Here is a 25,910-nt window from a genome sequence, read left to right as displayed (position 1 = left end):
TATCAACTTTTACTATCACCACGAATTAATCAGATTTTTAGACGCAGTGAAGCCCGTTCAGTGTCAGAAAACAGCCAAAGACAGATTCGTGTCATCTTAAACATAATGTTTTACTATGTATATGAGGTCTTTGATGACAGTTTAACAGCTGTGCACGACGCTGGTCGAGTATTTTTATTCCACAATCATCTAGTTTTTGTGTCCTAGCCCAGTCTCGATCAAAATTTGTAAAAAAAAAAGTTATTTCCAAGTGGAATCTCGTGCATGTTTTTTGACTCGGTTTAGTATTAATAGCCTCGTGCTGTGGATGAGTTCCAGTGTTGCATTCGGTCCGTTGCCAAATCTTAACGTAAAAAACCCAGGCCTTCTGATGGTTAACTTTACTCTGTCGTGTCACATTTGCTGTCAGTTCTTGGCTGAAGTAGCTTTCTACATTCTATTAGTTTGCACCCAAATTCGAAACTGCAAGTATTTAGTTTTCGATAACTACAATGGATTCTTCTTCTAACAGAGGTTTTTGCCTCGCAATTTTAGAAAATTATTTACACCGATTGGAAGCAATATACGTACACCATGATGTGTATATATGCAAATAGAACTTCACGTTCGATGTGCACATACTTGAATTTGCATTTTGTGCTCTAAAATGTAAATTGATTCTTTAAATTTTTAGCACTATTCACGCTGTACGTACATGTACAAGGCACAAAAGCATATACACATATCCCTAAATCGTCATCGAATATGCAAGAAAAACGGCGTACGTGCTTAAATTAAATCGTATTCTTACCAGCAATAATAATGTTGAATAATTGAAGTCATGATTATGAACAGCTAGAGGTCTAATGCATTCCATTCTTTGCTTCTAGTAGAACGATGAACCAAGAATGATGTTAGAAAATTTGCAGTTATGCAGACGAGGGTGTTTTGGTCGTCAGTCGAGACGAATATTTTGACTGTCAATCAGTCATCATTATAATAACTTGTATTTGTCTGCTTCTGTGAAAACGTACTAATGTGCCTTTTCGCCTAGCTGACTGAATGTGAAACAAAGTAGACATATATATTAACCAAAGCACTGTCGCTAGACAGTGCGTTGATTAACACAAAGTTACATTAGGGCGATTTTTAAATACAGGATTTTCGTTTACTTTTGATGACCGCAATTCCGACCACGAATGTGGTAGCTTTCAAAAGAAAATGGTTTTGGTTGTAGCAGTTTGACCAGCTCTGAGACACGTGAGCAGTTTATGAAAATTTCGTTAAACTGCTCACTTCTATCGGAGCTGGTCAAACGACTACAACCAAATGTATTTTCTGTTTAAAGCTAACACATTCGTGGTCGGAATTGCGTCGTACATTTTTGAAAAAGGATTCAGATGGAAAGATATCATCTAAAATGCAATATGAGACACCAAATACAACAAGTACCGGTGCCTCTTATTTACATCTTCACCTTAAGTTAGACTCAGATATTAATATCACAGAATTCATCGTAAATGGGTGACGTCATGTATATGACATTATTCTGTATACATTTCGTTGGAGGCACCAAACACCCCAACTATTATTATAAACCTTGCTTACGGACGTCACTGTTATGCTATATGTATTTTAGACAAATCTGTTGCGAAATCGTCCTCACAGGTTTAAATGAAAAGTTCTTTCAATTTCTTTTGACAGCTGTCAAGGGGTCTGACCCACTCATTAGGTGGGACGCTTGTTTAGTCAAATCATTCACTAAAGTACCTATAGAGACTCCGCTCTGATACTTTAAAAAGCAATGCAAAACTGCAATACTGCAAAATCTGTGCCATTCTAAAACATTCTCCGACGTTCTTGTGGATAGATTCCACCACGGGCACATTCTGTGTTGCTTCTCCTGTGCAAAATAGAGAATGGTAGAAATCTGTCAATAAAACTATAAAATAGGTCATCGGAGCTTTAATTATGATTGAAAAGTAGTTTCCAATAACTGAAGTAGCTTTTGGTATACATGGTAGTTATCTCGTATAAAACGTTTATTCCGCAACAGGCAATATGGTACACAACCAACTCCTTCAACTCTTTGTAAAATAACCTTCTACCTTCTAGTTACACATTTCTTATAAAAAGCCATTTCAACTGTCTGAGAATGTCTATTGAGTAGCAAACCGTAATTAAAATTCCATTTGTTCTTGTTTGCTCGCACACTTAAACTTACTATTTATTCTGTCCGTTAAAATCGTATAACAATGGTACAATGGGCTGAGCCTTGTTTTACGAGTAGTATATTTGCGATAACATTATTAAATCTAATTGATGCATTCATTGTCTTAAAATTGTTGTTTTTTTCTGTTTATTTTATTCAGGTGTTGCTATTCACGAACATCTTTATGCTTGGATTGCAGTCTTCGTTTTACCGGTTAATTCTGCACTTAATCCGGTTCTATATACTCTTACAACAGCCGCTTTCAAGCAACAGGTAAATGCAATAATTCATTTCGCTCTAAATATGTAATCTTAAGGTTTCCATTTCCAAAAGGCGGGGGGAATAACAAAGTCTTACCGCCACAATAAGAGGATAATAATTAATTAGCGACCTTCCATCCTTCCATTCTATTTAAGCTTGCAAACACACACACCTCGAGTTGCAAGCAATTTATCTATTTTGTGTCAGAACTTTTAATTTATTATTGAACGGGAAAATGGAGCTCTCTGCAGTGTTTTGTGTTTTTCTTTTTGGATTTTGGATTAAACTTAATTGGATGAAAATCGTTTCAAGCTTCACTAGATAATCGCAACCACATTTTTAAATAGAACCTTTCATTGTGAAACGCTGAGTTTGTATTTTTGATGCATATTAATGTGTTTACGGGAAATTTGTGGCACAAATTAATGCTTCGTTGTATATGATTTGAAACTTTGATAATCTGATGTTTTCTCTGAACGCAATGCTCGTGCGGTTGAAAATGCTTTTTTGGGTTCAAAACCGGGAAAGTTCTACTCGTTAGAGGTCGTCCACAAATTACCGTCACAAGGAGGGAATATTAGAATGGATTGTAATATCCAAGCGTTGTTTTAGGGATAAATTATTACGTAAATAATTCGAAAAATACGAGCTCAGCGAAGTTAAAACAGAACGCGTATTTTTCGAGTTATTTAGAATTTAGTTTTTAAATGTGAAAAACGTTACGTAATTAATGCTTCAAAATATTTGTAAAAAAAAGACATTGAACTAGGAGACGGGAGAGGCCATTACAGATCGGTTCGTAATGAAACTCAAGTATCTTCATGATGCCGAATTATTCACTCACAGCTAGTTATGCTACTAGCAATTAACCATTTGCAAATTTGTAGTCTAAATTAAGGCGGAAAAATATTTTTTTAATGATTTTTCTCAACCAAAATATTCCTTTTTTGAACAAACACGCAAAAATGTGTTACCTTTAAACGAAAAAATGATTGGTGGGTTATAACACTGACAAAAAAGAGTCGAAAATGTTACCTGTCACAGGTAACTTTGTCTCCAGGTAATCCACAATAGCTGATACTACAGCTTGCCATACAAAAAGTACAGTTGTGACAGGCAATGTGGATTACCCGGAGACAAAGTTACCTGTGACGTGTAAGATTTTCAATGTTTTGTCAGTGGACTTATCACACTTGGAGAAATCTATGCAGACTATGTTTGTAGGCTACAAATTTACAATGGGTCCATTGCTCTTAATTATTTTCCAACGTTCCCGTGGCCTCTCAAAGGCAAAAGGGGACACTGATCGCAACTCAAATCTCGGTGATGAAGTCGAGGACTTAGGTCACCATAACAAGTGACATCTTTTTACAATTGTAAGATGGCATCTCGCATCAAGGTTTCACTATTTCACATTTCACCTCAATCCAAAATACCATTTTTCACCTCTAGAGTACAGTACAATTTCGGTCCAAATGTCGCAGTCTAGAAGAATTTAACTAGCTACAAACTTCACGAGCTTTTGAGCTCAGTCAATTTTGTGATAAATTTGAAAAATGTGACTATAGCGTACTTTGGGAAAAAGAGACCTTCATCGTTTAAAGTCACTTCTGAACGACCCCTTAAAATTTAGTTTGGTTATTACAACCACCATGAGTCCACCATTGTAACTGGTAAACAAAGTTTTCACAGTTTATGGTTGCAACGAAATGAAGGATTAAATTTGTCGTTAGTTAGTTTTGTCGTTCGGTCACATTAACTTTAATGAAACTATTCGTCTTTGTGTTCCAGAGATGCTTCCGATTAACATACTACAGAGCTCGCTACAGAGTGAGTGAGGGAGTGTGTACAGTATGCTTTGTCTAGAAATAGGGTCGAAAATACGCCGAATATGTACCATTCATTATATAATGGGGAATTTCACAGACCTGGGTTTTTGTTTGTTCAGATGTCCGAACCAAATTCGATAAATTGAAAACGTAAATGTTTTCGTAAACAACGTTGAGGGCACTTTAGATACTTACTACGTTTTCTAAATCGAGACCACTTTATTTTGGGTTATTATGGTCATTTTCTATGGAAAATTAAAGCTAAAAAAACACGAGTCATCGAAAACGTGTTTCGACCAAAATTTTCTCTGTTCTTTGATGCTTGTTAACGAAACTATAACAATGAGAATTTTGATCGAAACTCGCTTTCGATGCCTCGTGTGTTTTGAGCTTAACCGAATTAATCGGCAAACTTTCGATAAATTTCATTAAATTCAGTACTAATAATATGACCTAAAGGCGGATACTCATTAGGCTTTACTTTCTTTCGTCGTATTTCCAACAATTTTGCACCAAAAAAATACGACGATATTGAACGGTACGATAGTTATATGTGCATAACATTCAGAATATTCAGAATTCTGCGATTTCATTCTGCATATTCTCATGAAATCGTACTCATCGTACTCTCTTTCGTTAAATATTGTTATGTTTTGCCTTTCAAAAGTTAATTTTTCGCAGCTTGTTGCAGAAACCGTTGTATGCAACACGTTGCGAAAGTGGTAGTTTTTGTCACACGATGTGACAAACTCGCCACCTTGAAGTATTTGGAAGCTTCAGCTAAAAGCTTTCAGACAATAGCTTCCACAGTCGCACAGAACTATAGATTTTCTTCACTTTTTAGAAGTGGTGACTGACGGTACTGGACGTTAGAGATCTGGAATGATTGTGTCCTTGAGTTTCATTTGAGATTAAAAGAAAAGAGGCGAATCCACATCACATTGTATTTAAAATGTCTTAAATTGTGTAAACACTCACGGTATTTACACTCTCGATTATCTCTACGACAAGGTTAAATTTCCATCCGTCTAAAGCATGTTTCAATTTCAAAGGAAAATTCTAATCTGAAATTATAATTATGTGACGGATTATTTAAATCTCCGATTACATAAATACCCAATTATCTTAAGTAAATGCCGACTTAGTGAAACAACAAGCGATCCGACCATTTCATTATATATTTCTCCTTCAAATGTAATTTATTTTAATTGCAACAAAATCTAAAGTAAATCATGCCGTGGCTAGCTTTCACCGCAACGTTTCCGTTCAATGTAAATGGATAACGTTGGCTGGTGTGTGATTATAAGGTGGATTTGAACGCTGGTTTTAACAGCGATTATGTGGTACTAGAATATAATAATCGCTTTGAAGTAGAAGTTTCTTTTGTGACGCTTGATAGATTCTGATTGAATAAATTGCGCTTAATTTAGATGTGCCACCTGTGGATTGTTCAAATATAACGATGTAATGGGCTTCTCTTTAGCATAATAATTATAAAGTGATACGAAAAAGAAAGGGGTCATGACGAGAAAACGGATTCTTTTTTGTTAAAAGTTATAAACAGTTTTGCGGTCGTTGAGAAGTGGAAAGCAAAAAAAGGGAAATTGTTGAATTTCGGTATCACTTTAGTTAAATCGTTCGAAGAAAAGCTGAGAGCATAAAATGTTTTCTCCTTTTTTATTGTAAGTTATACTTATATTGATGTATAGAGAGAGGGAGATAGAAAGACTTTTATTACGATTTTGTCGTCATAACAATCCAAACGGCGATTTTGTCTGAAAACAGCTACGCAAACAATCAAATATTAATTGTCGACGAGACCATTGGACGTCAGATTAAATTTTATTACCGGAGATAGACTTTTAGTGATGATGCCATAAACAAAAAACATGTTTTATTCCGTATAGTAGAGAGAGAGGAACAAGCGTCTCTGAATATCTGAAGAAGAGAAAATGCTACGATAATTCGTTCCTGGTTTTATATATTTGAAATTTTTACAGAGTTGGTGATGGTGATAACGATGTTTAAATTGAGTTTTATTTCATGGCACTTAAATGAGAGTTTTTGGCCTACACATTCTAAAAATCGATTTTTAACCGTGAATCCATGATGGCCCATTTTTGGAGACAGCATCACCTACACTTTTCTCCAATTATTATCCAAAAATGTGCCATCATGGCTTCACGGTTAAAAATCGATTTTCAGAATGTGTAGGCCAAAAACCCTCATTTAAGTGGTAAAATTTTTGTCAATGTCTAATAAGAACTCAGTGCTTCTGGTCCTGTCTCTGCACTGATTTGAGCTGCACTCACAAATGAGAGAGACACTGATGAATGAATGCACAGAAACAAACACTTCATATATGGGTAATTCCATGGTTAGTTGCGTTACAGATTTCGTTATCTGTGAGTCATAAAGTTAATTGTGTTGGCTATGTTTTGCGGTAACAAAGCAGTCTATAAATTTTCTAATACTCAGGAGACATAGGGCTTTCATACCAACAAGAATTGGAATTTTTAGCCTGCGAAGTGTGACTTGTGTGATCGCGAAAGTCGGCGGTTAGTTGCGTTACACGTTTGTGACTTTTCGAAATATTTTCACCAAATAAAAACTAATGTAAGTTAACTTTTTTTTCCCTGAAAGCTATGGTCAAGACGCGCAGTTTAAGCTCAATATGAGGTTGGTAACCCAAAATTTGGGAGAGATATGTCATAAATAGCCAGCAATTTTTGTTTTCACAATTGGTGGTTGTTACCCCACAGAAAATGTTGCTTTGGCTCAAAACCGGAAAAATTTTTTTCGAGATAGCCTCGACGAGTTAAAATTCGAGGATGACTTTTATCACCGCTGGAAAGCTGTTTTCACCTACTTTAGTCACCCAACTAACCTGATTGACTCAAAGTTATTTTTCTCGTGAAGTCATATGCTGTAGCTTTCGAATGACACCGATTTTCAGTTTTTATTTGAAACAAGGCATCAGAACAGTCGGAGCCGTAATACGCCCGGAACCCTAATACGTCTACAACCCTCTAATGCGTCTGTTACCAAAATGAAAGTCAAGTTGGGCAATGGTCAAATTTACTGAAAGTGTTCATTTTTAAAATTGCGCATAGCGCAATTACGAAAGCCCGTACGAAGTACCTCTCAAATAAAACCAACAATTTACGACAATATTTTAGAAACCCAAAATTTTTTGCCAACTTTCCATTGGGTATTCAATTATCTCTCAAATGAAACAAAAACTAGCAAAATCGGATGAGATTTACTCGATTTATGTGCAAAAAACACTTAGGGCCGAGTAGCGGCCTTAGTCCAAGGGCCCAAATTTGAAACTTTTTTTTCCATCATTCTATTCGGCATTCAATTATCTCTCAAATGGAACAAAATCTAGCAAAATCGGATGAGATTTACTCGATTTATGTGCAAAAAACACTTAGGGCCGAGTAGTTGCCTTAGTCCAAGGGCCCAAATTTGAAACTTTTTTTTCCATCATTCTATTCGGCATTCAATTATCTCTCAAATGGAACAAAATCTAGCAAAATCGGATGAGATTTACTCGATTTATGTGCAAAAAACACTTAGGGCCGAGTAGTGGCCTTAGTCCAAGGGCCCAAATTTGAAACTTTTTTCGCCACGTTATTTTCGGTATTCAATTATCTCTCAAATGAAACAAAATCTAGCAAAATCGGATGAGATTTACTCGATTTATGTGCAAAAAACACTTAGGGCCGAGTAGCGGCCTTAGTCCAAGGGCCCAGATTTGAAACTTTTTTCGTCACGTTCTTTTCGGTATTCAATTACCTTCCATAAAAAACTAAAACTAGCAAAATCGGATGAGGTTTACTCGATTTATGTGCAAAAAACACTTAGGGCCGAGTAACGACCTTTGAGCCCTCCCAACAAGCCCACGTTGCATCTTACCCAAAAACGATGTGCATCAACTTTGTTCTACTCGTCAATACCTTTCATTTGATATATCACAAGCAGCTATTGCGTGCGTATTTCGGTAGATATCGTCGAAAGACTGAAAAACACCTATAGGGCCCTAGCTCTGGAAGGGCCGACCCTACCATGCCCATTTTCGAACTTGACCTTACTTTTGTCGATACCAATCGGGGAAAAAAGAATTTTGAAAAAAGGTTGTGATTTGCTCAAGCTAGAGGGGTCACAGACGGACGGACGGACGGACGGACGGACATTTTTTTTATTGCGGATTCGTCATCTATGAACACAACCAAATGCTTTGCCCTTACTGTCTGCTTCCAATTCGACGTGTTACAAACGGCATATTAATCTTATAAGCCCCCAGTACTTCGTACGGGGCTAAAAATGTAATTTTGGCAACGCTTGGGTTGAAGTGATTTTACCTTACTTCAAAGCAGAATGAACCAAAAAAACTTCAAAAAAATTTAATTTCGTGTCATTTGGAGCAATTGTGGAATTATAGCGTTCACATTTACAGGAAAGCAAATTTACAAAAATCATTTGAGATTTATTGAGAATATCTCGGAATGTCGAATACAAACAAACACTTTTTGGTCATATCTCCCCGAGACCGCATTTTACAATGACCTCATATTGGTGTCAAACTACGCGTCCTGTCAATAGCTTTCAGCAAAAAAAAAGTTTAGTGAAATCGGTTCAGGTTTCGTGAAATTAACTAGAATTTTCATAAATTTGCTGAAAACAAGCATACATTTTTATGGTGGTATCTCCCCGAGATTTTTGGCCATCGACCTAATATGGGGCTTAAACGACGCGTCTGGTCAACAGCTTTCAAGGAAAAAAGTGTGCCGAAATCGCATTTCAATTGGTGAAAATATTTCGAACAGTCACAAATTAGGTGGAATTACCCATATGTACTCAGGAATAGTATACTTCAATGATGTACGGAAGTTTAACTTGTGGTACGTAAGTATATAATACGTCTCACACGTATTCTCTACGTATTCGTCCTTGTCACAAGTTTATTTAACATATTTTTCTGAGTGTGTAATGAAAAAGGTTGAACGTGACGACTTAAATATTAGAGAAATATTACATTAGTAACAATCTGTTATCGATATCGATAACAGGAATAGGCAAGAAGCTCTGAATAATGCGGTCTTATATATACAGAAAGGCTTGTTAAAAAAAAATTAAGTAAAAGATTTAAAATCTCAACATCTTCAGAACACTTTGATCAAATGAAGTATTAGATTCGATGGTAACTGATGATATAACGTCTGTGAAATTTTATGCAGCCATTTTAATGCCGAATCGGGAAGACACAAAAAAAAGAATTGGAAAAATTAACGGAACGTTTTAATGAATGAAAATGTCAATCTCTTCCAAATAATCTCAATAACGAATAGAACCGAGCCAGCAATCCAACCATATATGATAAACGTTGGCATTTCAAATTTTCGAAATTGAATGTCTTTGCTGTTTCTCGTCTCGTTCCACATTTTTTTGACAATTACCTTTTCAGCTCCACTGACATGCCAATCGGCCCAATGGTCATACAATCCTGATTGCATTATCCAATGAAGAATTTCATTTACACGTTCAGTGAATGGGAAATCATCATTTGCAAGATATGCATAATGTACCACCGGGAAGTGTATTTGTGTAATGTGGTATCCGTAAAAATTCAATCGTTTCTGTATTAGCGTGTATCTTAATGCCATTGGTACGTCTTGTACGTAACATACTGATGTGTCGAATCCATCTATCTGATCTGCAAACATTTTCGGACTGCTTTTCGAATTAGAATAGACTTTATTCGTCCAGTTTCCACCGGTGAATTGATCTGCAAGAAAATCGGTTACGTATTCAGCTAAGTCCTCGTTCCAGGTATAAATCCGCAATGGGGAATTGTAAATATCTTCGATTGAATTAATCTGTGGCTGCAGAATCGGACGAGTTAGATAACTTTTCAACACTGATAAGATTCCATTGGCGAAAACTAATCCGGCAAATGTTATTGGAACGATGACCATGATTTCGATATCAGTTAATCGCTGGTATTTGATGTGACTATTCTCACTCATCAGAAGATTGAGCACATCAAACACACTTTCGAAAACCACCAATTTGTTCCGTTGTCTTTTCAAGCGAAACAACATTAGGGAAATGACGATAACAGCAACTGCGATTAGGGAGTAGTACAGTAGGTAAGAATTTTTCAAAGTTTGCAAATAAGCCGAGAACCCCGAGTATGGTAAAGCCTCAGGCACAATGATTACCAGTTGCATCCTATCCACGGGATATAAAATATTCTGAACTGGTGGAGATAGCAGATACAAATACTTCACTATGTACATTTTCGTTTTGTCAATCTCTTCCAGCAATGTAAAATTTTCAGTCCGCTCTAAAATCGATGCATTTAAAACGCGTAAGATATTTTCCCACAATGTCTCGCGTAATATATTATCAATGTCGTTGGTTTTGAATGGAATCGAAACTGGGTATCGGTTGAAATTTGAATTTTGACTGAGAAAATAATTGCCATACGAGCTAATGTCAGTAATATGAATCACATTAAACGTTTCAAAAGGATCGAATGTGAAAATGTTTAACGATTGCTCCTCATTCAATTCGTTGGCCTGCGTTACTGCCGCGAAAATATTTATAATCCGTTCCCGCCAGCTCCATTGAAACAGATCAAGCAGATCGTCGCTGGTTGCGATGTGTGTATAGAAGATTCCAATCTTCACATTGATGCGACGACGTTGTAGGTTCTTGATTCGCGTCAGTAAATTAACATTACTTTCCAATTTCACACTGCCCGGAACCACGAACATGAACGCATTTTTACTGGTTATATCTGTTAATCCATCCAAACCGGTGATATTGTTAGCGTGCGTATTTTCAAAAATGTAGAGACTTTGTGGTGTAAAGTAGGGCTCCTTTTGCGCTTTTACAAAACGATTGACTTCGACCGATGAATGGAACAAGAAAATGTTTTCATCAAAATTATAGAAATCGTTCAAATGACCTAAGACCGTCAGTGGATCATTTTCTGCCGAAATTGCTGGTAATAAAATGGCTATCAAAAAAAGCCACTCTGTCGAGTAATTCAATGTTTGCATTGCGTCACACTGAACTATTTCTTTCCGATCACAACAGCTTCAAATTCCCAACTAAACTTATTGTTTGACAATTACCACTTTATGGAACAATCAATTGAGATCATAGAACCGTACACCTTAGTGAGTGTTGTAGACATTACTGAGTATTGTGGCACTAGTGAGTATTGTAGGCCCTAGTGATGTTGTTTTCAGTTAAACACAAACAATTCATCCTGCCGTTGCAATTCTCGACAAACCCAAAAACCCTCAATTTTGAATGCCTTTAAGTTAAAAAAGAATCGTCAAAATCATTCAAAATTTATTCTAGCATCAGGCCTAATAGTCTTGTATGCCTCGTACGGGGCTAAATGATCAATTACAATTAATAAAAAAGAAATCTAAACTTGACATAAAATAGATTATATTGGGCTAGTATATAAGTGTGGACCGTTATCGACGCTCAGAATCTAAATCACCTCCTGAAATAAAATGCCTGCGTTCAATTTCAATCCAATTTCAATTTCACTTATTTAACATATTATTCCATATATTTTTATTACACGTCCGGGCGTTATCGAATCAGATTGAAAAATACGATTTATACGTTACGCATTTTCCTGGATTTCTCTCACAATTTCTATACTTTAAACACGATTATTAATACAGCATTAAGATCATTAAGACTTCAGGCCTTTTGCTTGAATGTAAGCATGGTGTTATCATAATCGCATGACCAGTCATAAAATCTGTTAAAGTATATCGCCTACGTCTGCTGTTTGATATACAAAAAATCTTGTACTTCATTAGTTAACAATATGCATTTCTCTGTACATAATACAGGAGATGGTAGATTAACTTGGGCATTACCATCGATAACAGATGATGAAAAGAATCCTTGTAATTTAGATTCACACGATATCTGTACCTTTATAGTTCGTGACATTCTCTTGTGTCGCTGACCATTTGAAACTGGAAGAATCACTACGAAAATGTTCTGAATACTGTTCAGTCAAAAGGAAATTTTATTTAAAGTTGTCAATTAAATCTACAACAGCATCGCCGATGCTCCACGATAATTAGAAACCATTCTCAGTCGTTCATCAAATCATGCATTAAAATCGACCAACCGTAAAAAACAGAAAATAATTAAATCTAAGTTGAAATGTTGGTTTAATCTTGTATTATATCACAAGGCGGATAATGGGGAAATTGGAGTCGAGGTAATATATCGAGAGAAATAACACACGGCGTGACCTATCGACTTTGCTTTAGTTCAAAGGCGTCAACAGCAATGTAAATGAGTCTTTGCCTATGTAATATGCATTTACATTGTTCAATCATGTAAAGCACAGTATGTTAGGATTGGCTTGCAAATTTTTATTTTTACGAGAAGGAATTCCGCCCTCTATTTCGGCTCGGGCTACAACCTTCCCACTTGTCAAAGTAAATATTTGTAAGCACGGACGTAATGTACTGTTAACTCGTGAATCAAATCCTTTATGGTTTCGGAATATTCCGAAATTTTTCCAAATTTTCCCAAAAATATTTTGTTTTCCAAAAAACAGTTCCTGTTTGCATGGCATGCGTCTATAATTCGACATTTACCGACCGATTTTCAGAGTAATAATTGCACAATTATAGATCAGAATATGAAAGCAGATTTTCTGTTGACGACATGGTAGATGGTTCTCAGTTATCCATTTACGTAATTGAGAGAGATTCATTTTCGTAAAATATTCAAAGTTTAGTATCCAATAAAATGATACATGTACATACCCATTATGAGTTATAGTTTGGATTTATCATTTCCAAACATTGTGACCCTTTTGCCGCATCATCATCCTACCGAAAGGTGTTCCAATTTATTACACATTTTACACAGTAAATGTTCCCTCCAATCCAGCCACACAATTTTAATGTAATCGAATTTTATTATATTTTATCAATCGATGGATGAATGTTCATTTCATTGACGTAGTCGTAAACCGTATCGTCGTGTAAGTAAATGAAATCGTCTGTGCAAACACTTCATACAATTATATTGTCATTTATCGTGCTAAGTTCATTGCTTTTCATCACTCTGTAACAACACTGCTGGTAAATGACACAGCAATATCATGACAAAATAATCATTTCATTTCAGATGAATAAAATATGCGTAAATATACCGTGCGGAAGGGATGAAGAATCGCACAACAACAATGGCTATGAATCTGCAGCTAGCTTTAGTATGGGCCACATGCCGAATGGAAGTGGTGCTACCAAACATTTACTTACCAGACGGGTGAGACTTCTTTCTGGAATTTTTCGATCCTTTTGAAGGTAAACCGAGATTCTTTTCAGACCACTCAAACCACACTCACATTCAGTTGCAAACGTCCAACTGTAGTATAATAAGTTTAAAATAAAAGACTTGTCGATAAGGTTATTAAGTGATACTAGGGAGCCTAATAATTATATTCCGCTATTAAAATGTAAACGAAATGTTTTTAGTGTAAGTCTAAGAAATAAAGTTAAAGATCTCAGTGTTAGCATTAAAGGTGTAGCGTCGTTTTGTATTCCCTTGAACGATAATTCTTTTTCCTCTAAATTGTTGCCAGAATGGACTCTCAACTCAGATATTCAGACCGAAGAAATATTAGGATAGGATAGGATAAGGTGGGCAGTGACGCCAAGCATCTAAGCCGCTAATGGGCCTTTCATGCATTACCAACGCACTTCAAGCAAAAGTGCTATTAATGACAGCTGTCGAATAGAATAAATAAATAAATAAATCGTATGATTCATCTATTAGAATCATACGTGTCGCTATTACGCTCAATGGAGCTGATTAGTGTTAACTAACAGCAGCGATTCAGAGATTTTGTTGGTCAATCAAACTTTATGACATTCTACAGAGTTTCCTAAGGACAGATGGTTTTCAGGCAAACGCTGGTACGAACGTGAGTCGGCTTTCGTTTTATTTTGATCGAGCCATAAGTTGACCAAATTATATGGAAATTGGGAGAATTGAGTCATGGAGCCATAAGTTGAGGAAAATATATCGAAAATGGCGAAATTGATTGATTGAGTCACAAATTGACCAAAATTTATTTAAAAAAATGGCATAATTGAGCCATGGAGCCGTAATTTGACCAAAATATATGGAAAATTGAATTACGGAGTCACGAGTTCGGATAATTATCAACGAATATGCGTCAACGTCTCTTTATAATACTGTGGCTAATGTCACCGGGTGCCAATAGTATCTTTATAATACTGTGGCTAATGGCACCGAGTGCCAATAGTCTCTTTATTATACTGTGGCTAATGGCACCAGGTGCCAATAGTGTCTTTATTATACTAAGGTTAATCGCACCCGGTGCCATTAGCCACAGTATTATAAAGAGACTATTGGCACCCGGTGCCATTAGCCACAGTATAATAAAGAGACTATTGGCACCCGGAAAAATTACAATTTTAATAAAAAATCCGGATATTTTGAAAATTGAACTTGTTTTGTACACAATCCTAGGGAAATGTAACGTAAAGGTAGTTTGTTCGATTTTGGGGAATTCGTCCTTTTACGAAATATAACGTAAAGACGGGTTGTTCGATACTAGGGAATTAATCCTTTTACGAAATATAACGCAAATGTGTTTTGTAGAATACTAGAGAATTCATGTTTCTACGAAATTTAACGTAAATGTGGATTGTTCGATCCTGAGGAATTCATCCTTTTACGAAATGTAACGTGAAGGTAGCTTGTTCGATCTTAGGGAATTCATCCTATTGAGAAATGTAACGTAAAGGCTGATTGTTCGATACCTTTACGTTACATTTCGTAAAAGGATGAATTCCTCAGGATCGCACAATCCGCCTTTATGTTAAATTTCGTTAAAAGACGAATTCCCTATGATCCAACAAAACGGCTTAACGATTCATTTCGTAGAAGGATGAATTCCCTAGTATAGTATTCTACAAAACACATTTACGTTACATTTCGTAAAAGGACGAATTCCCTAAGATCGAACAAACTACTTTACGCTACATTTCGTAAAAGAAATCCTCAGGATCGAACAAACCGCTTTTTCGTTAAATTTCGTAGAAAGATGAATTCTCTAGTATTCTACAAAACGCATTTGCGTTATATTTCGTAAAAGGATTAATTCCCTAGTATCGAACAACCCGTCTTTACGTTACATTTCGTAAAAGGGCGAATTCGCTAAGATCGAACAAACTACCATTACGTTACATTTCGTAAAAAGATGAATTCCCTAGGATTGTGTACAAAACCAGTTTAATTTTCAAAATATCCGGATTTTTTATTAAAATTTTAATTTTTCCGGGTGCCAATAGTCTCTTTATTATACTGTGGCTAATGGCACCGGGTGCGATTAGCATTGGTATAATAAAGACACTATTAGCACCTGGTGCGATTAGCATTGATATAATAAAGAAACTATTAGCCACAGTATTATAAAGAGATCATTGGCACCCGGTGCCAATAGTCTCTTCCAATTATCAAACACTGATAGAATGGCTGCTAAAAATGTATTCGATGTTTCGCTTCCTTCAAATCCATTCTTCGAAAGTACTTCAAAAACTGACATTCAAATCGTTTTTTATTCTTCTTTTACTTTAAAAGTGCCTGAGCTTTTATTTTGTAAGTTTAATTTTTACAATAAAACTTGGTGCTTCACTTAGAATCAAATCAGAAGGCCACACAATTTTTTCAATATAATATCACACGTACAACTCTTTAAACGTTTGTTCCGAAGGGCAGACGACCGAAACGAATCCAATAATTTAAAAAAATCCCTTCAAGGAATTACTTGCCAACAAATTTTTCGTTCATCTGACCCAAGGACTCTTTCATCGAGAAAAACTACGAAAAGTCCAAAACTATCACAAAAACCGAATTACCAAATCCTGCATCGTTGCAACGGATACATGCCAGATCCTCGTTTACACTTGAATGTGTCACTGAATTCCGGCGAATTCGACAGCACGCCCAACAGACGTATCCGGCCCGGACTGTGCGTATCCTGTTGAGCCCATTTTATTGAAGACATTGTTTGTGTTTCACACCACAGCTGCAAATAATTGGAAGAATTGAAATTTACTTTTTTATTTGAAAACAATCAGCTGTTTATTGGCCCACATTTCCGAATGAGATGAACAACAACTGCTCGTGTGTATAGTCTTCAAAACCGGGTAACTTTGGCTCGGAACCGAATGAGTCTTTGTAGAGTTGATAGGCATGGAATGCTTCACGCAATCCCCCGTTGTCGGCGATATTTTCGCCCAATGTTAACTCTCCGTTTATCTGAAACAGATCAGTGGATGGTTTTATTGGTTAAAAGTGTCTATTCAAACTGCACGCTTCGATTCAATGACAAACGTATTCGGATATTTCAGGTAAGTAGTAGCCATTGTACTGATTGATGAAGCAACCAGTTCGATTCACATATTCGTGGATCGTTTTATTCGTCCACCATTGTCTCAGATTGCCATCTTTGTCAAACATTCGACCTGTTCAATGAAATGGTTTCGGGTTAACAAATTCAGGGAGTCCCTTCAGATCAACTTCATTCGAAATTGTTAGAAATTACTTGCCCATATCATCAAATCCGTGAGTCAGCTCATGGCCAAGAATCGTCCCGATGGCTCCATAATTCAGTGCCCTATAATCCATTGATTGACATCAGATAACATTTACAATCAAATCAATCTTTTGCGGACGGCTCAATGTTTTATATAGGAAAATTTACGTCAAAACATTTGAAGTAAAAGATTTGTTTCAAATAAGTTGATAAACACTGATCAAATGAAGTAACAGAATCGATACGTAAGGTAAATCAGGTAGTATGTTCGCCGTCTGTGAAAGATTGATTTCAGAACGCGAAACTTACTCCAAACCAAGATCATAGAACGGATACTGTAGAATGGCTATGGGAACAGCTGAAAAGAGGAGTAGTCAATTTGCGTCCTAACAAAGACTCAAAAATGAACGCACTTATCGCATTCGACTGGAATGTATGAAAGGCGTTAACATTCGTCGGCGTTGTCGCCCACTGATATTCATCGGTCATTTTAAACATTCTCAATTTTCGTTCCATTTCCCACTGAACGACGGTCATCATGTTTTTCAAGTGAGTCGTTTCATTGCATTTAATCCCACTGTAGAAACGGTCCAATTTTCCCGGCTGCACTATCCAGTCCGGAAATCCTATCAAACTATCCATGGCAATGGATTTTTCCAGTGTCGAACACTTTGTACCGTGATCCATCCAGGTGGTCTCTCTGACCAAATTGTTAAATGCTTCCCGAATGTTGTTCAACATTGTCACTACTTTCGGCCGTGTGTAGATCAAAAACTCCGGCGTCGCTATAGCATAACTCACAGCCATCCCTAACAGCTTATTCACACCGCCAGTGCAATATTCCGATCGGGAAATGCCACCTTCCAGTTTCGTTATTTTACGGGCGTAGTCGTTATGCAGTTTTCTAATATCGGAAGTGGTATGCAGCACCAGTTCTTCGACGACATTCCACCAAATGTACAATTCAATGTCCAAAGCGGGCAGCTCAGCAAAGTACTTGACCAAATTCTGCAGGTACATGATGTCGGGTTTGCTAGTCAGTAACAGTTCACTGTTTAAATCCAGTTGAACTTCCTTGAACTGGCCGAACAAAATGTCCATGTACTTCTTCCAGATCGGCACTGATTTTGGTAAAATCAGCGAGTCCGTGTGATTTTGCAGTTCTCTAGCTGTAATGAACACTAGGTCGGCTAGTGGATCATTTTCATTTTTCACAGTCGAATTTTCTGCTTCTTTGTTCATCTGAAAGAGATTGTGTTAAAACAACAGCGAGGCATGCCTGTGCGACAATGATACGAACCTCGTAGATAGTTTTGCTTATCTTCAAAATCGTTTCGGCAGCGGTTTTCATATTCGGAATATGTTTTTCCAAATCCATGGACGGATTGTCGTAGAACACCAAAGTGGCCATCACTTCGGCGATATATTGCTTGTACGCCTCAACCGATTCATTATCTTCCTCATCATCAACATCGTCTAGAACCTGTTTCCTTTCGGCTTTGGCCAAAATTTTTTCATATTTCGTTTTGCTTGAAAGAGAAAATCGTCAAACAAATCATCGCCGTTTCTCAACGCTCGTCGTCAACTTACAATGGTAAGATCGCTTCCGATTCGGGTGTTCCCACAACGATTCTCATTATCGTTCGATTCGTCGGATCTGGAAATATATCAAATCCGATGATCAAATCGCCACCGAACTGCTTTTTTATGACGGCAATGGATTGTACCCAATCGAAGGAGTAGTTTAGATATTGAACAACATGATTGTCGGTTATATTCAAAATAGTGGGTGTGCTGGGCAATCGAAACTTTTTCAGATAGTCTATGACTGGTTGCAGTCCCAACTTATCCATGGCCACTAAAAACAGATAAACCTTCAGCTTTTATCGTTCCACTGACTATGATCTCACCGGTGTCCATGCAGGCCCGGTACATAATTTTTGCCTGCGAAACCGAATTCGGTTCTTCTCTTGTTACATTCGATTGAAGAAATGAACGAATTTTCCGAAGAATTTTGCTCTGCTTCTCATTGAACCAATCAAATGAATTGGACGAATCGGGCCTGTTAAATCAATTTGAAACATTGGTGAATGGAGTGTCAAACGGGGCGGAAAAAATGCTCATTCGATTTTACTTTGGATGCTCTTCGGCCCAGTTTCCACAGGTGAATTTATAAAAATCTTCACATGGGTCCACTGTTCTATCCATACTCTGCAGTAAATTGGCCGCAGCTCTAAGACAATCTTTCGTTTGGCACGTTGTTTCAAAGTATCTATCTAGACGCGAAAGAAATTTAAGATAAGACATCCTCTTAACAACTTCAAAGTTCCGACTTACAATAGACAGCCATAAGAATGATCACTACCAGCAACACAACTATTATAATGGTGAGTACCGAAAAAATTGTTTTGTGAAAATATTTTCTTCGAAACCTGTAACAATGAGACGTTATTGACGTGAAGGTTACATTTATAGCCTTACAAGTAGAGCTGTGCAGGCCCGAATTTTCTATTATAAAAAATTCCCGCCCGATCAATGCACGAAAATGTCTTGACGCCCGCCCAATGTTTGTTTGAAGAATTTTCTGCCTTCACGATAATCTGCATCTTTTCGAACAGTTCGAAGTTTCGGGCTGCTGCACAGCTCTAATTGGAACGTCCTTGCCTGGATTGAACTCCTACTAAATATGGATTTTCTCGTCTAATTGTTTTTCGTGTAGCGGCTGTAGCTGTCGAAACTCCTGCAATTGACACGACATGAATTTCTGCCAGGAAAAGTAGCTTTAATAGTGCGTTGTAAAGCAATTGTAAAATGAAAGAATAACAACTGTGCGGAAAAGTAATGATTACGTATTTGAAGTAGACCCATCATCTTTTCACATAAAAGTTACCGATTTCTGAGAATTAAAATTTGATGAAAAAAGAAAGATGGGTCCAAAGACCTCTGGTGACTTTTATATGCCAAGCAATGTACATCCGAGAAGAGTGACTTTGTGGTAGTGAATTTGGGATGTGGTGAAGTAATATGTTAGTTAGTGGATATCACGATACTGTCTTCTCAAAGTAAGTGAGTCATTATTACATGAGTTTGAATGCCGATTCACACTCGGATATATTTTCACGTGCAAATTCAAACTCGTGCAATAATGACTCACTTACTTGACCACGTATGTAAAACACATTCTACTTTGTCGAATTCGTTTTGCCTTATTATTTTACACGATTTTCAAGGAAAAAATCTGAAAATTAAAATTGTTTCTTCATCATTTGAGTATCTGAGGCTTCGCCAAGACGTATAAAGTTCCATACAAGAACTGAGGAAACTGTGAAGTGTTTTCATTTTATTAAAATTTTAGAAAGGTAAGTACAGAGTACGATGTGAATAAAATGAAATGTTGCCAGTATGAAAGACGATGGTCAATTCCCTTAGAAACACCTGTAGCCTATAATCACCCTGTATAATAATGCCTTCCAATGAAATCTTTGGCTGTAAACAAATATGTGTAGAGGCCATCGACCCTCAATAAACAGTTAATTAGCTTGTAAAAATATCAACTCGAAATGTGTTTCGAACAGCTTCCGAAGCTGTTGGCAATTAACAAGTGTGTTACACTAATATGTCCGTTGTAAAACGACGGACCCTTAAAAAATTATTATCGACATGGTTTATCTTCAAGACAAATTAATGAACAGCCAGACATTATTTTTATTGTAGCAAACAAATGATCCACTAAAACTGTAAACACGGAAAAAAATATAGATGACTGGCCGATGCTGATGGTAGCGCGTGTGTTGATTACCCATCGGTTATATTTCATGGTTTTCCTTTATCGTTAATTTTTCTTTTCCATTTTATTTACTACCATTGTCGAGGAACTACTTCAATTAGCATTCAGTCGGTGGTAATCGATCAAGAATAATAACCAAAATTACCAAAGTCATTAGTGATTGACTTGCATTCGTAATGGAAGTTACATATAAAATCGTTTCGTTTTGTAAATTGTAGAGAAGTACTTAATTCTATGTGATTTGGGAGCGTTCACATTATATGGGAAGGCTCAGTTTTCCGCCAAAATGATCTGGATTATATAGCATTGGTGACGTCCCAAGGTTCACTCAAGCTTAATAATTTGGGTAGTTGCAGTTTAACGGCTGAAACGTTGTTGACTCGTATGACGTTACTCAAATATTATGAATGTGTGCCTACACTTAAGCTAGAGATTATTTACATACTTCGAGGCGTGATTCACTATTATTATTGGCCGTAAAAGGCTGAGGTGTCTAAACAAACCAATCAAATTGCATAAGCAAGCTCATGGCTCACGGTCCTAAAAGTATAAGCCACTCGTTCTTTAGGGACTTATTTACTCTAGTGCTTATGTACACCCCCTTATATGTATAGTGTATGAATGGAATGAATAACTAACTATAAATTATTTAAAGTCTTTTAACAAAGTGGAACGTTTCAAAGGAAATATTCTTATTCAAATCGCTTAAGTCAGCATCAAAGTATACTGAAAAATACAATGATTATTATGTGGTAGGAGGGGTAATGAGATCGTTACACTTCTGTACATAACACAAACGAGCGTTAGCGAGTGTAGCCCTACTACCACATATATGATTTTATCGTTCCGGGGTGATTATGTCACAGGGACGCCGACTTTTGTTTGGGAGTAGTGGTGCTCATACAACAAGCGAATCTGGGAGTAGTGGTGCTCTTTCAAGTAAAACTGGAAAGATGTAGTGATGCTCATCATTCGAGTAGTGGTGCCCAGGCCTCGCTTGTCCTTAGAAGTCGGCGCCCCTGTTATGTCATACATAAACGAAAACTGGAAAATATACTGATACACAAAACGTGTCAACAAATCCATTTCATTCGAAGTCTCAGTAGCCGAATTGGTTAGAGCGCGTCACTTTTATGCGATGGTCTTGGGTTTGCTCCTCGTCAATTTTTTTTTTTTTTTTAATTATTTTTTTTTATCAAATATTCACGTAGACTTGCAGAATCCCTTCAAACTAATTTCAGTTTCAATCGAAACGATATCTGTTTCGATGTACGACTCAACAAAACGTGTTCTTACGTTGTACATGTTGGCCCCTTCGACTTTTCAAAGGTTTGTATCTCGGCAGATATTAATCCGATTGAAATATATATTACACACTTGTCACGAAGAAGTCAAGGCTTGCCGAGACTGATAGTGACAAGTGTGTACTCTATTTTATCACATAAGCGAAAACGAGACAACAACATAGAACTGAAGTGTAATTTTTGAATTAAACTTCTAGTTAAGTAATTTTGACATCCGAACACCGCGCGTATGTGATAAAAAATGTTACGTATCAAGGCGCAGATAATTATATCCGGGTAGCACAACAGTTTTCATTGCAAAAATTCACCACACCGTACAGAAAGAGCTTTTCACGCATTTCACAAGAACGTCTTTCGGAAACCAGTTCGGCCCTGTCATATTAAGACGTACTATTTAAAAGGTACATGTCGTTGGCACCCCAATATTTGTATGCTTCCTTCAAATATATCTCATCTCGAATTTCCATTTCAATTAAAAATTCCTGGTTCAATTTATCTTATAAAAATGTCTAAATGTCTGATCAATGTCTGTGATCTATTTGCTGAAATCACAATCGAAATTAAATTTCCTTACTGGTCTGTGATTGAAGAAAATGGAAAATGTTTTATAACATTTTGTTGAACAAAGTCAGTCAGTGGTAATACTGGTTTATATCCATCAATATTATCGTTGAAGGTGGGTCAGACATCGTAGCAGTAAGTTGGACGAAACCGCGAGAGATTGGATGTACGAGATGTATAAATTTGATTGAGATGGATTTAAGAAGTGTTAAAGAAAGTATTGGAAATCGACAGGTGAACAGGTGGAGTGTGTAAAAAATGGAAACAGGGAAATATTCACTCAACGAAGTTGTTACATCGACAAACGTTTTCCGAGAATGTCTACACGTTTTCACATGGATCACAGCCGACAAAAAGGAAGAAGAAATAAAAAAACAAAGAAAATTTCTTTTTGATGTTCTTGAAACGTTTAACGACGAACATAAAGTTTTTGTTCTATTTAACAAGAGTATAGTGCAAGGCGACTGCATACCATTTCCTTCCACGCGACATTTTTCATCGTTACCCGTTTTATGAAAGCTTTTAATGAACCAATTATATTCAAAATTTACTTCCTCCATGCCACACCTGCACCGTATACTTACATCTACGTGGCGAAATTTTTATACTTGAAGTTGTTATAAAAGAAAGAAAAATTATTGTGTGCACTTGAGAGGACAACGACATTTATGTGTTAAGCAAAGCTATCGAGAGTGAAGTTCAGTGTATTAATAATGCCATCACACCATGTGCACAGTGCCGTAATGTTACCACCAACTGTAAATGGACTCACTAGATAAATTCGTTTCATTGCCATTGCTATCATTTTCAGTAGTCCACACTTCTTTGCCCTCTCCTGGTTTCGGATCCTCTTCGGTCTTCGGCTCTTCCATTAGATCTACTTTATGGGGACAGATGAATTTTTTTTTGTAAGATGGAACGAACCTTTCTACACTCCAAATATTAAAGTTTGGTCCATCAACCCAAGTATGGTAAACTAATCCAATTGAAATGAATCACGTCACGGAATTCCCTTTATTTTACTGAGTATCGCGAACGAAGACGTCAAATCAGGATGGAATACTAGGTTTTCTAACAATGTGAACCGTATTGTAACAAAGCAACGGTCGTCCACAACGCATACCGAATTGACCCATTCAATGGAAATGGAATGGAGAGATCAAATTGTATGATAATGTGAAACGCTTACACACAGAGAACACCCAAACTCATGCATGTCGAACGCGCACAATTACAATCAATCCTATTCGAAAAAAGTGTCTTCCTTCCGTGACTTTATGGGTTTTACACTTGTTGTTTTAGATTACCGATAAACATTTCTCTTGTAGTTGACATTGTCGATTGCTTATAACAGGATAAATATAGTGCAATGACCTGCAGTGATTGCAAACAAACCGACTAGAACGTACATAAAATGATATTAATCTTATCGACTGCAGGAATAATCAACGACAAGTTCTGAGTAACGCGGTCCAAAAACGAGTGTTAAACAAATGAAGTAAAACATTTGAAATCAATTCTTTGAAAATTCATAGATCAAATGAAGTAATAGACCCAACCCGAAAGCAAAACTGTGGGTATACTTGCCGTCTGTGATAGGTTAACAGGATCGATGATTTTATGCCTAAAAATTTGCCAGTTCAATTGGAACTTCTTTCTTATCAAAGATTTTCCGTTAATTTTTTTTATTTAATGAGACTTTTGTCTAATATCCAAAATCTGGAGACATCCACTACTGCTCTACATGTAACAGCTGAAGCAACAGATTTTAATGCTTACATAGTGGGGTCTGTCGTTTGAACAAGGTAAAAAGTTTTGAAGTGATAATCACCGCGAGTTACAAAACTCACTCAGACAGCATTCAATTCTATTTTGCGTAAATGATAAAGATAGCAAATTGCCTTCCAACTTAGACGTGAACGAAACTTTTCGGAATGACGGAATAAATCTATACTTTATCTGTTACCGCTAAATCATAACAATCAACAACAGCCCTGGGTACCTAAACGACAATTTGATTGAAAATAATGTTGGAAGTAAATATTACAAAACGGGAGGAAGACAACAATGAAACATTTCGCTTTAGAATGCTTATCTGCTTAATATACACAAATTTCCAAATAAAAAAAAGGAAAATCGCAAGCTTTCCGTTGTATATTGTTCGCCTGCAAGTTTTTTATCCATTCAAAACTGAACTTACTTTATCTAAAAAAAAACTTTGAACGAAATCACTTTAATGTAGAATTATCACAGTCACAATCACACAAAAGAATTCTTTCTCTTCTCTCTCGTATCGCACACAATAAGTATCAGTTCATTGCTGAAGTTTTTTTTACGATTTATCTAAGTTCTTTCTTTTTAAATTTTTTTTTGTCAGTATTCAAAGAATTCATTTCATTTCAGAACGACAACGATCCACCAAATGTTCACAAATTTCTGGTAAATCAACGTGCATGAATCAAAGCCGCATACTGACTAAATTACTGTCTATTTCATTTTTGTTTGTGTGTTATTTAGGTTGGGGGGTTGTTGCTGTTTTTTTTTCCTACCTATAATATATTCAAAAGGAATCAATTCTCTATGATATTGATTAAAGTACAAAAAGCTTTCTCCTTACCGTGTGTATGGAAAGTAGGTATAAAGGACAATCGTTGTACGTATACTCACATACCATGCCGTTTAGTAGTTGGTTGATCTCAAAATCCATATCTACCAAACTTGTTATAAGCAAACGTTATGCATTGATTCTATATTACGTCTGTTTATGATATTATTAATATCAAAATAAAACTTTGTGTGCTTCGAACTTTTCGAAGGTGTGAATTGTTAGGCTCGTATAACCTCTGCAGCTGTGCGTTTTCTTAAAATTTAAGAAATTTCGAGAAATTAAAAAAATTCTCGAAATTTTTCCGAGTCTTAGAAAATATTAGAACTGGAAAATTCAGTAAATTTTGGAAAATCCAGAAAATTTTGGAAAACTGAGAAAGTGCAGAAAATTTGAATGATTTTCCAGCAAAATTTTAATTTTGAAAGTTTGAGAAAATCAAGAAAACTTTCAGTGACATTTTAAGCTGTTCAGACTCAGCCGACCGATCAAGATGACTATTATGAATGAGCAGCAAAAATGTTTTTCCTGAATTACAGGCTTTTAAAAAAAAAACATTTTTTAATTCAGAAAATGAAGGATATCGTATCGTGACGACGACGGTTCCATCTCCATCATTTTTAAGTACCATCGACAGTGAGAAAGAGAAAAGAAAATGTAATAAGAATAAGGTCTGGCTGATATGAGCCTATATAGCAAAACAGATGATAAAAGTAATGAAGTAATAGATCAATC

The 25,910-nt window shown here is 36.4% G+C and overlaps 2 protein-coding genes across 4 annotated transcripts in view; one reads left to right on the top strand and one right to left on the bottom strand.

Moving 5' to 3' along the window:
• Positions 1–13,872, top strand: part of LOC119077856 (relaxin receptor 2) — a 60,509-nt gene extending 46,637 nt beyond the window's left edge. For both annotated transcript variants that reach the window (XM_037185185.1, XM_037185184.1), the window contains exons 23-25: positions 2,352–2,464; positions 13,477–13,617; positions 13,677–13,872. In XM_037185185.1, coding sequence (XP_037041080.1) covers positions 2,352–2,464; positions 13,477–13,617; positions 13,677–13,727 — 305 coding nt within the window. In that variant the 3' untranslated portion in view covers positions 13,728–13,872. The remainder of the gene's footprint in view (positions 1–2,351; positions 2,465–13,476; positions 13,618–13,676) is intronic.
• Positions 13,873–15,933: 2,061 nt separating this feature from the next.
• LOC119077854 (endothelin-converting enzyme homolog) lies at positions 15,934–25,052 on the bottom strand. Of its 2 annotated transcripts, none has more exons than XM_037185180.1 (15): positions 24,771–25,052; positions 23,343–23,450; positions 19,583–19,658; positions 19,256–19,350; positions 19,053–19,194; positions 18,832–18,980; positions 18,509–18,779; positions 18,219–18,447; positions 17,332–18,160; positions 17,228–17,276; positions 16,932–16,999; positions 16,717–16,847; positions 16,477–16,641; positions 16,150–16,408; positions 15,934–16,109 (listed from the first exon to the last, which is right to left on the bottom strand). In XM_037185180.1, the coding sequence occupies exons 2-14, from the start codon at positions 23,440–23,442 to the stop codon at positions 16,235–16,237; spliced, it is 2,478 nt and encodes an 825-aa protein (XP_037041075.1). In that variant the 5' UTR covers positions 23,443–23,450; positions 24,771–25,052; the 3' UTR covers positions 15,934–16,109; positions 16,150–16,234. The 2 variants fall into 2 exon arrangements, with proteins under 2 accessions (XP_037041075.1, XP_037041076.1); XM_037185181.1 differs by having other exon boundaries at positions 15,934–16,112; positions 16,153–16,408.
• Between the last annotated feature and the right edge of the window lie 858 nt (positions 25,053–25,910).

This window comes from Bradysia coprophila, unplaced genomic scaffold (assembly GCF_014529535.1).
Source record: "Bradysia coprophila strain Holo2 unplaced genomic scaffold, BU_Bcop_v1 contig_24, whole genome shotgun sequence".
Classification (NCBI taxonomy): Eukaryota; Metazoa; Arthropoda; class Insecta; order Diptera; family Sciaridae; genus Bradysia; species Bradysia coprophila.
Note: the sequence above shows the minus strand (reverse complement) of the source record. Positions and strands in the feature narration are given on the sequence as shown.

Excerpts from the sequence above, each read along its gene's own strand:
- LOC119077854 (XM_037185180.1), bottom strand. The coding sequence starts at position 23,442 with ATGGAAGAGCCGAAGACCGAAGAGGATCCGAAACCAGGAGAGGGCAAA. Across the intron at positions 18,981-19,052 it reads TGGGCCGAAGAGCATCCAAA|GCCCGATTCGTCCAATTCAT; the intron begins GTAAAATCGAAT and ends TTGATTTAACAG. Across the intron at positions 16,848-16,931 it reads TCACGGATTTGATGATATGG|GTCGAATGTTTGACAAAGAT; the intron begins GCAAGTAATTTC and ends TTCATTGAACAG.